The following is an 18,076-nucleotide window of genomic DNA, read 5'->3' as shown; positions in this document are numbered from 1 at the left end:
TATAACTTATGCATTCTAAATCGCAGACGTAAAAAAACAAATTGCTTGCTTTGAACTCAAACCCATTTTCAGGTAACAAATGGGTTTGATCTTTACCGGTCAAATAACAGCTGTAATGCCCTTAAACATCAGTGAATGAAGAATGCACATCTTTCTGCGTCCTTAGAAGGGTGCCCCATTCCCTTAAGGACAACATCCCAGCTATAATACTATTTTTTGCAGAAGGAAGTTGAAGTAGGTTACTTACCATGATGTACGACACCTTTCAACCCATGGATAATAGGACCCAGGGCTGGATTGTTCCTCTGACTGACCTACAAGTGAAGAATACATGATTAGCTAAATCTATTCTGGCATCAAATGGAAGCGATTCAGTTTAATCTTCCAAAGAGAGAAAATAATATGTTATCTGGCAAGCAGCCTATTTCATGTTTTTATGTATACAACAGCACCTAACCAAATGCTAGAAATCTATAACATATTGAAATAAAAATAGATGTAAGGTAGGCAAAAATCAAGAGAAAAATATATTTTCTTCATATTCTAAAAACGAGAGGAGGAGTCTTGTTTTTGTATTTCGAATAGCACACAATTAAATATCAAGAATGCTCTTATAGGCTTCCGTGGCCGGTGTCATGATTAAGAGAATGACATGGGGAAAATTTTGTCCCTGTCCCCACAAGTTTTGTCACTGTCCCTGTCCCATTCCTGTAAGCTCTGTCTTAACCTCATAAGCCTCAAACACTTATGATTTTAAAGTGTTTGAGGCTTGTGCAGATGAGGACGGAGCTTAGGCATTGGTTAAATGCAGCATTATGACATCACAATCTGAGCTCTAGAATGTTGCTACTTAGGATTTTATAGTGTTTGAGGCTTGTGCAGATGAGGACGAAGCTTAGGCATTGGTTAAATGCAGCATTATGACATCACAATCTCAGCTCTAGAATGCTGCTACTTATGATTTAAAGTGTTTGATGCTTGCATAGATAAGGACAGAGCTTTCAGGAATGGGGCAGGGTTGGGGTGGGGAAATGAGTTCCCATGGGGACAGGGAAACATTTGTCCCCGTGACATTCTCTAGTCATGATCATCATAGTAGTCTTATCCAGAATTGTTGAAATCCCACTAACTAGTGTTGAGCTGTGTCTTTGCATGGTGGAAACTGAGAGCTTTTTATGGTGGTTACTTAATAACATTATTGATCGATTTCCCTTTGGATGCTTTGGAAGATCATTCGTCAAACCCTACTTTTTATATACAAGATTCTAAAAAAGGTTAACTTTAAAACAATGAAATAGCTCCAAGTAACAAAGGAGTTAGAAACAGATTAAGGAAGTGCTTCAAACTAGAAGATCCCTGGGCCCTGACGAGTTCCTACTTATTGGCTCAAAAACATCTTCCCAAGACCTATCAAACTGCAAAAATTGCTTAGACAGCCAGACTTACAACTGCAATCACTAATAAGAGCAAGAACACATCCTTCTAATACGACAGAGTAGTAAATTATCACTCACCCATCTATTTGCTGTTCACTGCAACAAATGCCCAAAGCACAATAATATTGATGCCTAGAACATGGCAGTAGAAGAGAAGGACAAAAACAGTGTGGTATATGGACCATAGCTAGTTTTAAGACAGGTCAAAATCTCAATATAACCTGAGTTGACTATAGAAATCTTTTGATACTCTTGGATAATAAATTGCCTAAAATTTACAAAATAACCATGGATTGACTGTATCAAAAGCTTACCATGAATATGTGGCAAATTATACTCTGGTGTAAATTCTATATTTGGTTTCTAAAAAAAATCAGTGCCAATAAAAGCAGTATTCTATAAACTGCACTTAAAGTAAGGCGTAGTTTATGGTATAAAGCTTATACTTGAGAACAGTGCCTAAATTTAGACGTGGCGTTCTGCCCCCATTATATGGGTAATTGCTCAGTTTCTTAATATAAGAACAAGTTTAAGTGTTTTATATTAAGATGTATGAGTAAGGTATGCGTTCTGTGGACTTAATTATCCAGAGGGCTTTGCTTCTCTCAGACAGCTGGCTGAATCCTCAGAGCTGAAGCCCCGCCCTTCTCCTCCAGTGTGAGAAAGAACTTTTTTGCCATATTTGAGACCACATGGTTAGAATTACCAGATATCTGGGAAAAGAGGACATGTCTGGGCTCCTGGACAGACTTTCCAGAACCTGGCATTTGTCTGGATTTTGGAAAGCCCTGACAAGCTCTGGATGTATCTGGAGGGCCTCTGAACATGTGCGGATGACGTTACACATGCTCCAGGCCCTCCACAGATAACTGGAGCTTGTCTGGAAGAAGAGAGGAGGCTTTGTGGGGCGGGGCTGAGGAGCAGAATGGGACAGGGATGGAGGCGGAACTGGTTGGGGCTGGGCAGAATGGGGTGGGGGCTGGATGCGGAATGGGACGGCGTCATATATCTGGGGTCTCCTGGAGAAAATATGGTAACCCTATGCATGGCTGCATGTGAACCTTAGTTCAGCATTGTTCTCACACCAGGTTTTTTAAAACCCTTTATTTCTAACATCTAACACAGTTTGGATTATCTAAGTCTATAGAACAGTGCTATTTCCACAAGGTGTGGACACACTCCTAGCTTGAATAGGATTCAGTGAAATTTGAACTGCCTTGGTGTCATCAATTGTGAGTGTTTATTTTTTATTTCATGTTATTAAAGAAAGTTGCTCAAGAAATACAGAGTCTAGCTGGTAACTAAGATTAGTAAGACCAAATTCTTAGGATGCCTAGTTATGCCTAAATGGAGTTGCCATCCAATACCTAGGGAAGCCTAGCGATGCCTAAGTTAAAAAGTAGGCGTGGTCATAGACGGAGAATAGGTTGACCTAGGTGTCTGATATAGGGGCCGTCAAATTAAGCAAGTGAAAAGCTGGCCTAATGGAGTGGCACCTAAGTCTAGGATGCCTAGCAATGCCTAAGTATGCTTAGGCATTACCAGGTATGATTTTATAAATGGAGCCATTTTTTGATTGATAACCACACCTAGCGCTTATAGAATCTGGCTCTTTGAGCTATAAGCAAGCCTTTAACTCTAAAGATATATTGTGCATTTGCTGTTTGTACATGATTTGAAGCTCTATAGTTCCAATGATTACTGCTTAACAGAACAACTTAAGAAGGATATGTTTTTCAGATGACTTCAAAATAATTTTAGGCCTTTCTAAATGTGCCAATGCAACCTCCATTAAAAGAAAGGTAAGTAAAACTCAAAAAACATTTCACTGATTTAAGACTAACATACAGTAAATGAATTTGAGCAGGATGTACTGAGGCGAGAAATATTTGTTGTGTGCTCCACAAGAAATCTATTAGATATGCAGGAAACCCAAGAGACCATGGTAAGGATGAGTAAAGGTCTCATTTGGAGAACTGAAGTTGTCACTTGTAAGAAGCAAGAAGAAAGCAGAAGCTCAGATGAACGTGACCCTGAATCTCAACATAGAATACTGACAGGTTGACAAGCACACTACCTATGAAAAAAAATGAAGAGATAGAGCCAAGGTCTTTTGATATAAAAAAAATTATGTTTAGAGAAAGCTAGGTGAGCCTAGGGCTACAGAGGCTTGAGTCAGGTTCAACAACTTCAAGGAGAATTCAAGTGAATCATTGCAAACTTGCTGAGGACAATTTGCTTCACAGATATTATTACATATACCTTAATTATTATTATTTTTTTAATACTTTTAAAGGCTTTGATGGGATTTCAATATTTGCCTCTACCACATAGTGGGAACAGCCAATTTAGAAATATACAAGTGAATAAAATGAGGGGCAGAATTTCAGCAGCCTCCACATATAACTGCCCCGTTTTACAAACCTACATATGTTAGGTGCTGCCAAATTGAGGACCCTTTTAATCAAGTTGTGCTAGAGGTTTTTAGCGTGAGCCGGTGCGGTAAATGTTCCTATGAGCGTTGGCGCACTTACTTGCTGACTCACGCTAAAACTCTAGTGCAGTTTGATAAAAGGGGTGTGTGGGGTGGGTTAAGTAGTGAGGATTCAATTTTAATTTGGTTTTGTTCTGGAGGTGAAAATAAACAATGGGCCATAATAAGCACTTAAAAAAAAAAAATCTTCCTATCGCTTTGAGCTGCTGCAAAATCTGACAGAAATATTTTCACTAAAAACTGACTGAATTTTGGTTTCGGTTTTTGACCCTGAAACCAACCTGACATTCATGTTCAGCCTTGTTTCAGTTTCCGCTGAAACTTTAGGGTGGCTCTTCTTGCTCTTCCCTCCCCCATCCCCATATGAACAGAATAAGACCCCCCCATCATGCACAAAGTGATATCCACTCACCTCCACTCCACTGAGAGGGAGTGGTGGCTCGTTCCATGCAGGGGGAAGGCCAGGCTGCCAATTTTAGCTTAACAGCAAATCTTGGCCACAGATTCAGTTTTGGCTCAAACCAAAGAAACCAGTTTTGGTCAGTCTCTAAGTTTCACCCTACATTGTCTGGGCTACTTCTTGGATTGAAAAGATCTGGACAGGGTATGTGGGTTGATCGATAAGGGAGTGTGTCTTAGTACCTGGGCAATCTGAGATAATACATTTAAATACACATAGCCAAATTGATTACCACAAGCTTCAGATGAAAAGATAACCTAATACTTCATTTAATGGATATATTACTGAAATTATTTTCTAACAAGTCCATTGAGGAAAAAAGAACGAGAAGTCCAGATGAAAGGGGACAGACTGATGACAACTTAAGCAGTTCAACAGAATACACAATGGTGGTCATTTTAGACATGTTCTATACATGAAAAGAGCTGCTCCTAAAACAATATGCCTGACACACAAGGATGAGCCTAAGCACATTTTTAAGTGGGAGTTCCAGATATATATGAATACTGCTGGCTTTTCCAGAGCAGGTGAAAATATACACACATTTTTGCTGCTGCAAAATATATGTGCAACTAGCAGTCTTAAAAGGTACCATATACACAAGTGTCCGGATTACGTAACCAGCGCTGATATTGGCAGCTGCTGATCGTGTGTCAATCATGCATCGGTGTCGGTTTCAGAATGGCATCTACGGTAAAGACAGGTCCTAGAAATGTAGGCCAGAGTTTTCCGGGCCTACATTTCATGCGCCTATCTTGGCATGAATAGTGCCTACCTAGGCTCTTTAGGATGCCTAATACCACTTCCGCCATTGGCCATGCCTACTTTGGCATTCAGCGGCCTAAAGCGCCTACATAGATGTGATTCTGGTGCCTTTTATTTAGGCGACAGTAGGCACTTAAACCTTGCCATTTTTGCTGTTTCTAACGGCGCTCTTCAATTCACTTAGCCACCAGTAGGACACCTACTGGTGCTTACGTTTAGACGCTGGTTTCAGAATTTCCCCTATAGTCCCCGATTCTATAAAAGTGCCTAACTCCTAAGCACTATAAAGCATGATTGTCAATCATCTGCTAGGCGCTGTTTAAAGAATCGTACTTAGCGGTACTTAAGCGGTTTTAGCCGGTAGGCATTGAATCCTTAGGCGCACTGCCATTTAGGCCAGGGTTTTCTTGGCCTAAGTCAAACCACATCCAAAATCCACCCTGAATTTAACCCTAACCGTTCCTATTTGCTGGTAGGCACCTTACTGTAGACGCCAACCTCAAAATGCTAGATGCCTACCAGCTAATTAACTTCTATATAATGGATTTTTTATTTTTATTGTTCTTAATGGCGCTTTCAATTATCAGCACCAATCAAGCCAATTAGGAAAATTAAGTTAGGTGCCTAGATCAAATGGGCAAGTTGATATAGGCGCCTTAACTTTAGACGTCTTTTATAGAATCAGGGCCATACTGTCTCCTACAACAGACCATATTTAAATGCTCACCCACTGCATCCACCTATGGGCATGTTAAAGGAAATTGAACAGAATAATAGTATCCTAACCCCCCCTCCAAATGATTGACAAACTCATTTTACCTGAGCAAAAAAACAGGAAAACAAAGTTTTATTTAAAGCAATTTTGATACAATGAGCCACTTTCTCTCCCCAGAGAAAATATTATTTTATACAGCATGCAGCCTACTTATTTAGGCAGCTGTGTGACAGACCTATCAAGCTTTTCAACAGTATAGTGCAATAAATGGAACATCAGAGGGTAACATTTTACAGGGCTGCAGTCTCTCTTAAGAGACAGCCCCAGTAAAAAGCCAGGTTCTCATCAAGCAGTGATATTGATTGTTCTACGACAGTGGCACTGCACAAGGTCCGTTTTTAAAGATAAGCGAGGCAGTATAAACTACAATATTTCACTAAAATAATAATAAAAAGCAAAACAAAACGGAAAAAGGATGGGAAATGATGTAATCAGCGGAGAAGGGATTTACACAGATCAGCAAAGGGATATATTGATCATTCCAGGGGAAAGTCCACGCCTTGTAGCTCAGAGCAAATCAGAAAAACACACACACAATGAAATGATCATCTGCATTTGTTTCAGGTTCCTGTACAGGCTTCAAAAAAGTAATCAAGCATGTAAACTAAGCTGTCAAGATTAAAATTACTATAACAGGGCAAATGACAGCTTGTCCTCACATGTAGAAATAGATGACACAGGTATATAGACACTAGAACAAGAGAGTTATTTTTATGATTTTTTTTTTTTAAAGACACCAAAAAGGGACCCAAAGGAGGCCTCAACGACGAGACAATCAAGGTACAACAAAGGAGTCGTGAGGATGAGATGTCAGTAATTCAGCCACGGGTATGCAGTTCAAAGTTCACTTTATTGATAGTAGCACTGCAAGGACTCGAAGACTCGACATTGACAGTGTTTCGGCATCTATGCCTTTGTCAAGTCTATTGAGCCGTGACAAGTTAAAAACAATAATAAAAATAATAGAAGCACATAATATAAATTACTATGAAAACACATAATAGGGTCCTTTTACTAAGGCGCGCTCTAAAACAGCTAGCATGCCTTAGTAAAAGGATCTCAATATAAACTAATAAAAACTATAATAACATTAATATGAAACACATAATATAAACTAATAAAATCATAACTAATAAAATAACATCAAGCCAAAAAAATGTATGTGTGTGAATTATTGAACAAAGAATGATAAAATCAAAAAGCAAAGACAAATACATTGAAAATGAGATATAACTAAATATATTGTTGGGCATTTATGATCAGATAAACTTCTATTGGAAGTACACCAGTAATAAAGAATAAAATTATGCAGACAAATAATGATACACTTAAAGATACTGACTGTATTACATTCACCTAGCCTTCTACTCTTCTCTACCCTTCTACTTTCTAGTTTCATTTTACTTTTTATGGACAGACACGCGGGGCCAGATTAATCATGGTATAAATAACTGCGCCTAAATTTAGGCGTGGATATACTTATTCTATCATTTTTTTAAAGTTTTATTGATAAGAGTATAATACATATACATATTGGGTCAGGGAGAAGGTAGTAGGCAGGGCATGAATAAACTCATTTGGGTGTTAATTGCATATTGGATTAGGGAGAAGGAAGTAGGCGGGGCATGCACTCATTTGGGTGTTAATTGCATATTGGATTAGGGAGAAGGAAATAGGCGGGGCATGCATGCACTCATTTGGGTGTTAACTGCATATTGGATTAGGGAGAAGGAAGTAGGCGAGGCATGCATGCACTCATTTGGGTGTTAACTGCATATTGGATTAGGGCAGGGGTGTCCAATGTCGGTCCTCGAGGGCCGCAATCCAGTCGGGTTTTCAGGATTTCCCCAATGAATATGCATTGAAAGCAGTGCATGCACATAGATCTCATGCATATTCATTGGGGAAATCCTGAAAACCCGACTGGATTGCGGCCCTCGAGGACCGACATTGGACACCCCTGGATTAGGGAGAAGGAAATAGGCGGGGCATGCATGCACTCATTTGGGTGTTAACTGCATATTGGATTAGGTAGAAGGAAGTAGGCGGGGCATGTATGCACTCATTTGGGTGTTTACTGCATATTGGATTAGGGAAAACTCATTTGGGTATTAACTGCACATTGGGTTAGGGAGAGGGAACTAGGTGGGGCTTGGCTAGAGAACGAGTGTGGACTGCAATGCAGCAAGGGTACAGGACTTAATTCATGCCAACTTTTATTTGGGCAATTAGTGCAGTTTCACTTAGACCTCCTCAATTGCGACCAAGATCTATACGCACTATGAACAAATCTGTGCATTAATCCCCAAAGACATGCCATGCATGCCTCCCCAAATCAGGGCATAGCCTTTGCACATAACGTGCACTATTTCTGCTGTTAGAGAGTGCCAAGTACAGAAACTTAATTCATTGTAGCAAAAGACCCCCAATTTGTTCACTGGGAAAAATAAAGTTACTAGTATGTATATCAAAATATATGTTCTCTGTGTAAGGTCTAGTTATCACAGTAAGAAAAGTAAGAGGTTCAAAAATATACAGGTAGCTTAAACACGTAAGGAATCAATGGAATCCTGAAAAGTCAATATTAGAATTCAACCCCCTGGGTGGGGAGCAGCCAGGTGAAAGACGTTAACAAGACTGATTGAAAAAGAAAATAGACGCACTAAGATCTCAGAGCTACTGGACAGCAAATCACAGACGAGTCAACAAGAAGCCAACAGCAAAATTACAGAGAAAATGCCAAGTTCTTCATCGTTAACCTGCATATAGGAAGAAATGACAAAAACATTTCATTTTACTCAGTTCTAGCTGAAAGCGTCTCAGAGGGGAGCAAAGCCACGAGATAAACAAAGTCAGTTTCTCTAGATAGTCAGGAAAGATTCCACTAAATTGCCAATTTCTCTATTTTCTGCTTTTAGACAACATATTTTAATCTGTTTTATACTTGAATTAATTTTTTTTATTTTGCAAAAAGAAACCAACTGTTTCAGCTTCTGTATATCACCCCCTCCACCTTGCTTCTCCGAGACCCCTTCCCTACTCTTTTTTCCTCTTCCTCTTTGATCTGCTGCCTTGAGCTTGTATAGCAGGGGTGCCCAAAACGTTGATCGCGATCTACCGGTCGATCGCAAAGGCAACACCGGTAGATCGCAGAGCCAGTGTTCTCCCCAGCGTCTTTAGCATGGTCACTGTCTCACCTCTAAAGTAATTACGGCAGCCTGCAGAGCGAACGTAGCAGGCTCCCTTTGCCGCGGTCCCGACCCTGACGTCAGAGGAGGAGCGGGACTGTGGCAGAGGGAACGTGCTACAGAGGCCGACGGCAGCCTGCTATGTTCGCTCTGCAGACTGTACTTTAAACTGAGTTAGGCTCAGAAGGAAGAACGGAGACGAGAACTGACTTAACAGTCACTGTGTGCAGGAAGCAGCAGAGGTAAGGCCCCGCATGCCGGGATAAGACTATGCCTGTCGTGAGGGCCCCGACGGGATAGGTTGCCTTAGAGATGCTGGATCGGGGTGGGGGGGAGAGAGACAAAAGGACCTTGAGGAGGGGCAGGAAAGCAGCCTTGAACCAAAAGGGAGGGGGAAGACAGGGCAGATCCTGGACTAATAGAGGGGTTAGATAGGGGAAACACCCTGAACCGAGGAGAAGAGATGCCAGGCCCTGGGGAGGGGGAAGACAAAGAGAATGAGAGAGACAAAGACCAAAGGTGGGAGGACTCAAAATGTTAGTAGAAGGAAGATAGAGAGAAGGAGAAACCTGAAACAAAGGGGAGGCAGAAGAGAGGGGGCAGATGTACTATGGGAGGTGCAGACAGAAGATACAGGGGAGGAGAGACCCTGAGGAAGAACAGAGAGATGCAAGATCAGAACAGAGGAGGGAGAGAGAGGGAGACATGTTGCCAATAGGGGTGGAGGAGAGAGGAAGAAAAGCTGGACTCCTGGAGGGAAAGAGAGAGATGTTGGTTGGGGGAATGGAACGAGGTCTGGAGGACAGAAGAGGTGCCCTCGGTATATATATAAATAAATATTGGGGGTCTTTTACCAAGGCGCACTAGCTGATTTAGCGCGCTCTAAATGCTAACGCGTCCATAGAATATAATGGACTTTAACACTTAGCGCGCGTTAAATCAGCTAGCGCACCGAAGTAAAAGAGGGAGCATATGTTTAGTATTTTTATTGTTGGTAGATCATTTTGACTTGGTCATTTTAAAAGTAGCTCGCAAGCCAAAAAAGTGTGGGCACCCCTGTTGTATAGGTTTGTGCGACTCACAAATGGAAGATTAGATTAGATTTTACTCTGAGTTTAATTTGTAGACATACATGTAAAGGATGTGCATTTATTTTCCATGCTGTTTCTTAAGTCAAAATGACAGGAAAGGAAAATTCATTGTTTTTCCTGTGCTGTAACCCATGTCATAGCGGGGGGAGAGGGGGGCCGAGAGCTGACCACCCCTGGCACTGTGTTTGAGGCTTGTGCAGTTAAAGCCAGCTTACAAGAATGGGACAGGGCAGAGATAAAACTCACTGAGGAGGGATGGGAAAATTGAATTCCTGAGGGGACAGGGACAAATTTGTCCCCGTGTCATTCACTACAATGGGATTCAAGTAGGAAAAAAATAGGTTTGTTCAATAAGGGAAGGGTCTTTGGATTTACCATAACTCATGCCTTTTTTTACTTTTAGCTCAAAAGAGTTACATTCAGGTACAAAAGGCATTTATGCATGCTGATTCTGTTAGGGCACATCAAGTGCAAAATCTTAAAATGTTCTTTAGTAGAAGACCCCACTGATACTTTTTTCATGCAGACAATGTTCAATCCTTTGGTCCCAACTGAGGAAAGTTGATAGACAAAACTATATTTTTACTTGGAAGACGTTCAAGAGTGGATTGAAGTTAAAACCATCTCAACTTGTCTATTTTGGATTGAGGATCCCTTCCCAATAAGTTGGAGACTCTGTAGCCAGAGAGTTATTGCAGAATAGAGATGCAACACTGTATAATGACAAACGTACAGAATAGTAGGTTGTTGCGGGCTATAGATTTTAGAATAAATAAATAAATACAAATTTCAGCTCCTGCAAGCAACTTCTTTCTGCAATTTTGCCGTATGCATCGGCATCTTCCCTTTTCATCTCAATCTGACCCTTATGGCAGCAATCCATGCATTAATAACTTAGCAATTAGACTGTTCTACTTCTCTTTATGTAAAACTGCCCCTAAAGAATATTAGTAAATTAAAATAATTCAGAATACAGCCAATATTCTTCTGTCAGGCTTTAATTTCAGGAAAATCGGTATGATTTTATAAAACCTACACAGATGACCAATTCATTATTAAGCAATTTAACCAAATAAGGGAAGTCATTTGCTAATGGCTGGAATGTATTATCCACCACAGGGCCACAAAAATAAAATGCACTTCATTATCTCCCAGACCATTTAAGACAGGGGTGTCCAATGTCGGTCCTCGAGGGCCGCAATCCAGTCGGGTTTTCAGGACTTCCCCAATGAATATGCATTGAAAGCAGTGCATGCACATAGATCTCATGCATATTCATTGGGGAAATCCTGAAAACCCGACTGAATTGCGGCCCTCGAGGACCAACATTGGACACCCCCTGATTTAAGAGAATGATTGCTGAGCTATGTCCCACTTGGGATTTCACGATCTTTAGAATGCCATTCTCTTGGATGCTGCTCCAGGAAGTAAAATTAGAACATAGCATAGCAGACAACAGCAGAATGAAGTGCCCAATCTATAGGTAAGTGAGAAGGCTATGTAATGATGTAACAATGGAATATGTCTTACATCATATTTTATTCTGAGTGATGTAGAACAAGTTAAAAAAAAAAAACCCTGATTTTTAACTCTTTTCAAAACGTACAGACTAGGGGGTACTCAATGAAGTTACGTGGAAATACCTTTAAAACAAATAGGAGAAAATATTTTTTCACTCAAAGAATGGTTGAGCTCAGGAACTCATTGCCAGAGGATGCGGTAACAGTGGTTAGCTGGATTTAAAAAAGGTTTGCACAAGTTCCTGGAGAAAAAGTCTATAACCTGCTCTCAAGATAGACATGGGGGAAGCAACTGCTTTTGCCCTGGGTTCAAGTAGCACGGAATGTTGCTACTATCTGGGTTTCTGCCAAGTACTTCTGACCTGGATTGGCCACCGTGGAAACAGAATACTGGGCTAGATGGACCAGTGGTCTGACCCTGTAAGGCTATTCTTCTTCATATTGTTAGGATTGTAGCTGCAGCTATACGCAGGATACCCTCTCTTCCTCCCCGTCTTCTTCAAAATGAAAAAAAAAAAAAAAGTATTTCAACGCTGTTTTGAGAGACGCACCCAATGCTTGGTTGCCATTGCCTTCATCATCTGCTCCATGAGAGCATTCCTGGCATTTAATCTAATCCTTAGGTTTGTATACCGCATCATCTCCATGTTCGTAGAGCTTGACGCAGTTTACAGTAGGAGAAATAGAAAGGAACGACAACAGAGGGTTAGAGGTAGAAGTGTGAAGAAAATTTAGAGGACTTGGGATGCCAAGATTTAAGAGTTTCCTTGATTCCTAAGTTGGAGGGAGACTTACATTTTTTGAGAAAAGCCAGGTTTTCAGATGTTTGCGGAAAACTTGGAGAGAGCTCAAGTTCCGAAGAGGGGAGGTAAGGTTGTTCCAGAGCTCAGTGATTTTGAAGTGGAGGGAGGTCCCTAGCTTTCCTGTGTGGGAAATGCCTTTTAGCGAGGGGAAGGATAGTTTGAATTTGTGGGAGGATCTGGTGGTATTAGGGTTTGAGGAATTCCAAGAAAGAGGGATAAAGGGAGGGAGGATACCATATAGGATTTTGAAAGTTAAACAGGCGCATTTATAGTGGACCCTGGCGATTATCGGAAGCCAGTGGAGCTTGGCCACCCTTTCTGTGAAAAATGTCTTCCTGATGTAGTTCCTCAGTCTGCCACATTGTAGCTTCATATCATGTCTCTTAATTCTACTGTTTCCTTTTCATTGTGAAGGGTTTGTGTCTCGTTCATCAATACCTTTCGAGTAAATTAGATCATTAGATGAGAAAACTCTGTTCAAGATTCTGCTACCTTTGTTTGATTACCCACCAGGGTATACCCATGTAAGTCCTGAAGTCTCATCTCATGTGGCTTTTGGTACAGATTCCTCTCCTTTTGCACTGCTTTTATTACATGGTACAAATGTTTTCTGATGAAAATCATCAAAATGTCCTTAGTGTATCTGATTAAAGGTTGGAAAGATTTATTTAAGAATCATAAGCATCCATACCGAATCTGCTCAAATATATTTATTTGGATTTATCAAATGCTAAGATCCACTCAAGGCAGTGTGCAGTATCAGATTGGAAAGGTTCTCATCAGCATTTGTTTTAAAATGAGATTTCTTAACTTTTTGACAAACCTTCTAGGTTCTTAGGGGTTTACTGAAGTCACCTGAGAATTATTCTTCAAGCCCTTCTTTAGATACGTGAAAGGGAAAAAACCTGCAAAAGAGGCAGTGGGACCCCTGGACGACCAGGGAAGAAAAGGGTACATCAAGGAAGATAAACAAATCGCAGACAAACTAAATTCCTTCTTTGCGTCCATCTTTACGAAGGAGGACACCTCAACAATACCTGAAGCGGAGAAAGTGTTTGCAGGAGAAATAGAAGACAGCCTCACCACAGTTGAAGTGGACTTAGACCAGATATACTATCAGATCGACAAACTTAAAAGTGACAAATCCCCTGGACCGGATGGAATTCACCCGAGAGTCTTAAAGGAATTGAAGGTTGAAATCGGAGAGTTATTGCAAGAACTTGAAAACCTGACAATCAGAACTGGACAGATACCGGACGACTGGAGGATAGCGAACGTCACCCCAATTTTCAAAAAAGGATCGAGAGGGGAACCAGGCAACTATAGACCTGTGAGTCTTACGTCTGTCCCCGGCAAGATGGTTGAAGCACTGAACAAGGATAGCATAGTCCGGCACTTGGACGCACACAACTTGATGAAACCCAGTCAACATGGATTCAGGAAAGGGAAATCATGTTTGACGAATTTACTCCAATTTTTTGAGACCGTGAACGAGCAAATTGATAGTGGGAAGCCAGTGGACATAATATACTTGGACTTCCAGAAAGCGTTCGACAAAGTTCCACACGAAAGACTTCTCAGGAAACTACAAAGCCATGGCATAGAGGGGGATATACAAAGATGGATAGGCAAATGGCTGGAAAACCGAAAGCAGAGAGTGGGCATAAATGGGAAGTTCTCCGACTGGGAGAAAGTGACTAGTGGTGTACCCCAGGGCTCGGTACTTGGGCCGATCCTTTTTAATATTTATATCAATGACCTGGAGGAAGGAACATCCAGTGAGATCATCAAGTTTGCAGACGATACAAAACTATGCCGGGCGATCAGATCGCAGGAGGATAGAGAGAAACTCCAGAGCGACTTGTGTCGGTTAGAAACATGGGCGGAGAAATGGCAGATGAAGTTCAATGTGGAGAAATGCAAGGTAATGCATTTAGGCAATAAGAATAAGGAATACGAGTATACGTCAGGTGCAACTCTGGGGAAGAGTGAACAAGAAAAGGACCTGGGTGTAATGATAGATAGGACCCTGAAGCCGTCGGCACAATGCGCGGCAGCGGCAAAGAAGGCAAATAGAATGTTGGGCATGATAAAGAAAGGAATCTCGAGTAGATCGGAGAAAGTTATAATGCCGCTTTATAGGGCAATGGTCAGACCACACTTGGAATACTGCGTCCAACATTGGTCTCCCTACCTAAAGAAGGATATAAAACTGCTGGAGAGGGTGCAGAGACGAGCAACAAAACTGGTGAAGGGTATGGAGAAACTGGAATACGAGGACAGACTTATAACACTAGGATTGTTCTCCCTTGAGAAAAGGAGACTGCGTGGGGATATGATCGAGACCTTCAAAATACTGAAAGGAATCGACAAAATAGAGCAGAGAAGATTATTTACATTGTCCAATTTGACACGGACTAGAGGACATGTAATGAAGCTAAGGGGGGACAGGTTCAGGACTAATGTCAGGAAGTTCTGCTTCACTCAGAGAGTGGTTGACACCTGGAATGCCCTCCCAGAAGAGATTATTGCGGAATCGACCGTCCTAGGCTTCAAGAGCAAACTAGATGCATATCTCCTTAAGAGAGGCATATAAGGATATGGTGGACTATAAATTACGCCAGGTGTATACCTGGCAGGGCCTCCGCGTGTGCGGATCACCGGACTTGATGGACCGAAGATCTGATCCGGAGATGGCAGTTCTTATGTTCTATTCTCATCCCTTCCCTTTTTTGCTCATGTGGGCTTGAAGGGATCACATATAGAAGAGTTTCTGATAGCTATTATTTGACTATTAATGTTATTGTGGCATATTCTCCAGTTTTTGGATTTGTGATTCCAAATTTTATTTACATATTTGACATCAAAACTTGATGCACTTTTCTACAATAGGGTAAATATTTCAAATTTCTACACCTTCAACAAGAAAATCAAACTCAAGAGCAAATTCAGAAAAAATAAATCAGAAGCACAATATTTGGGATCCAAGAAGAAACCAAAATAAGTGGAGCAAAAGACCATAATTAAGAAGGAAAACAGAAGGCAGCCATCTTACCCAATAAGTATAAAATACCCCAAGACACCTGAGCTAGGCATTAAACAAACTCACTGACACTCCCACCCAGTAAAAATCACAAGTGAAAGACATCCTATTCTCAAGAATATATTTACAAGGGGAACCAAGTATAGAACAGTGAGGCCATTGTGACATCATGATGAGGTTGGCTCTTAGGCATTGGTGGAATGAGACATTATGATATCAGTTAAAGGGACAAACACACTCAATAATTTGCATACAGGCACCTTCTAGCATTTTCTCTATCTGTCCCAGTGGGTTCACAATCTATCTAATGTACCCGGGGCAGTACCCACAATCTCTTGATAAAAAAGGGAGACGCTTAGCTAAGGTGAGCAGCTAAATACTTTCTAAAAATTACATATGCACTGCATTTTCATAAGCAACATTCTTGATCCGTTTCCTATTTCTAGCCCTCTCTGGTATAGCTCTTGAAAGCACTTTGCCACAGGTAATTGACACTATGACAGCTGCATGATATTCTTCATAGGAGAGATGAGCAGGCACAAAAATAACCACTATCTGACAGGTCTATAATACTGCAATGCCCTGGCTCCTTTAAGTATCAAGGCCAACAAATGAGACTGGCATTAAGGAGTCAGTCAAGAAACAGGGCTTTCACCACTGAGACTCTAACTTACCACTCATTGCTGCAAGTGTCATTGGTTCTGTCAAAAGGTTCAAGCTGTTGACTCTGAAGTTAGAGGGAAACAAATGAATGGTTTCCCTATTAATGCAACATAATGAGTTTCTACAACCTTACTTATCTCATTTATATCTGATATACAGTGAAAACTACAGAAAACCAAAATACAAATGGCTCCATATTGCTTCACAGATTTACCTATTCCCAGTGTGGGATATTAATTCTATCCACTGGACTAAGGTAGGCAATTGTGCCAAATTTCAACAAAATAGCTGGCCTGATGATGGCATGGCTAGTTGCTAACAGATGGAAGGGGTGAAACAATCAAATGGATACATTTTGGAGATTACAGAATCCTTGAAGGTTTGTTCTAGCAGTCATGACTGAGAAATTTGGAGCTCTTTTGCTCCTTATCCCACTTTTCATACAACATCTCAAACTACCCCCCCAAAAATGAGACCCCCCCAAAAAACCAAAATCAAGGACTTGACTCTAATGGCTTGCCATCAAAACACGAACAATACAGATCTTAATTGAAGCTAAGTCAGTGCTGGCTGTACTTTTAAAATGTGGCAGAATTTCTATTAAAACTAGATGAGAGAGAAAATTAAACTTGTAGGCCATGATGGATTTACAAGACAAGAATAGAAATGAATTGATCGACTTTTATATATAAAAAAGTACCAATAAATGTGGCATGTATAGTATACCCTTTTCTCTGGTCAAGGTTCCTTCCCAGAAGGAAAAGGAGAGGGGAAACAAACCAGGAGAAAATTCTCCACAATCCAAAACGGAAACGAACAAACCAGAGATGTTGGTGTGCAGTTTATTCAAGCTTGTTCGTATGCATGTAGACTTGGGTGATAGCCTCATCAAAATTCATACTTGGAAGAGGCATTTCATTTATAGTAGACTACATCTTTCGAGTAACTGAATATTCAGATTGAGGCTCCTGAGGCATGCTGTATTGGCCGAAACACGTGCATGTCGAGCCATCGCACAAACGTGTATGATTATTGAATAAACTGCACACCAACATCTCTTTACATCTCCACTGTGGTTTGTTCGCTTCCTTCCCAGAAGAGATTTTGCCTGTGCACTGGAAATCCTTGTAACTACTGCTTTGATTTGACTTTTTTCTTAAACATGGCAGTATATTAAATAAAATAAATCAATATAAAACTAATTGTATAAAATAAGATGAACTTCTTGTTTTCTTTCCAATGTATCTTGACAGTTCATAGACAGTGGAATGGTGTTTCATTACCTATCAGACCAAGAATTTCCTTTATTTGAACCCAAACAGCTGTTAGAGTTTATTGAATCAAAGGAAAGAGGTGTTTCCGTTAACAGATGATGTGTAACTTGCTCTACTGGCTTTAGGTTATGCAGAATATTACCGCTTCCTTAAGTTGTATGTTAATTCTAATTGAGGTTTAATGGCCTGTTGATTCTCTCAAATATTGTGGACTAAATATCCGAATAGTATTGTTGCCTTTTATGATTTTTTTGTTTCCATTATGATGTAATTGATCTGTATTCAAGTTGTATTATGCTTGATTGTAATAAGAAAGAAGTTATAAATACAATTTTTTAATAAAGACAGTGGAATAGTGTAGGCCACTGGGGTCATGGCCAACTAGTATTCTGTCAACAAACAATGGAAGAAGGATCCCACAAAATAAACACAAGTTCATAAAGAGCAGGGATAAACATTGGCACTAGCTGGCAAAGCATCCTTCAATGAAATACTTTGAGTAGACCTCTACTTTCCTTCCAGATGATCTTCATTGACTAGAAAAGACCCAACACGGTCCATGTT

At 40.6% G+C, this 18,076-nt stretch overlaps 1 protein-coding gene across 3 annotated transcripts in view; it reads right to left on the bottom strand.

Annotated features, from left to right (window-relative positions):
• Positions 1 to 18,076, bottom strand: part of PTPRG (protein tyrosine phosphatase receptor type G) — a 720,636-nt gene that overhangs the window by 247,838 nt on the left and 454,722 nt on the right. For all 3 annotated transcript variants that reach the window (XM_033925773.1, XM_033925774.1, XM_033925772.1), the window contains exon 6: positions 248 to 314. In XM_033925773.1, coding sequence (XP_033781664.1) covers positions 248 to 314 — 67 coding nt within the window. The remainder of the gene's footprint in view (positions 1 to 247; positions 315 to 18,076) is intronic.

This window comes from Geotrypetes seraphini, chromosome 17 (genome assembly GCF_902459505.1).
Source record: "Geotrypetes seraphini chromosome 17, aGeoSer1.1, whole genome shotgun sequence".
Classification (NCBI taxonomy): Eukaryota; Metazoa; Chordata; class Amphibia; order Gymnophiona; family Dermophiidae; genus Geotrypetes; species Geotrypetes seraphini.
Note: the sequence above shows the minus strand (reverse complement) of the source record. Positions and strands in the feature narration are given on the sequence as shown.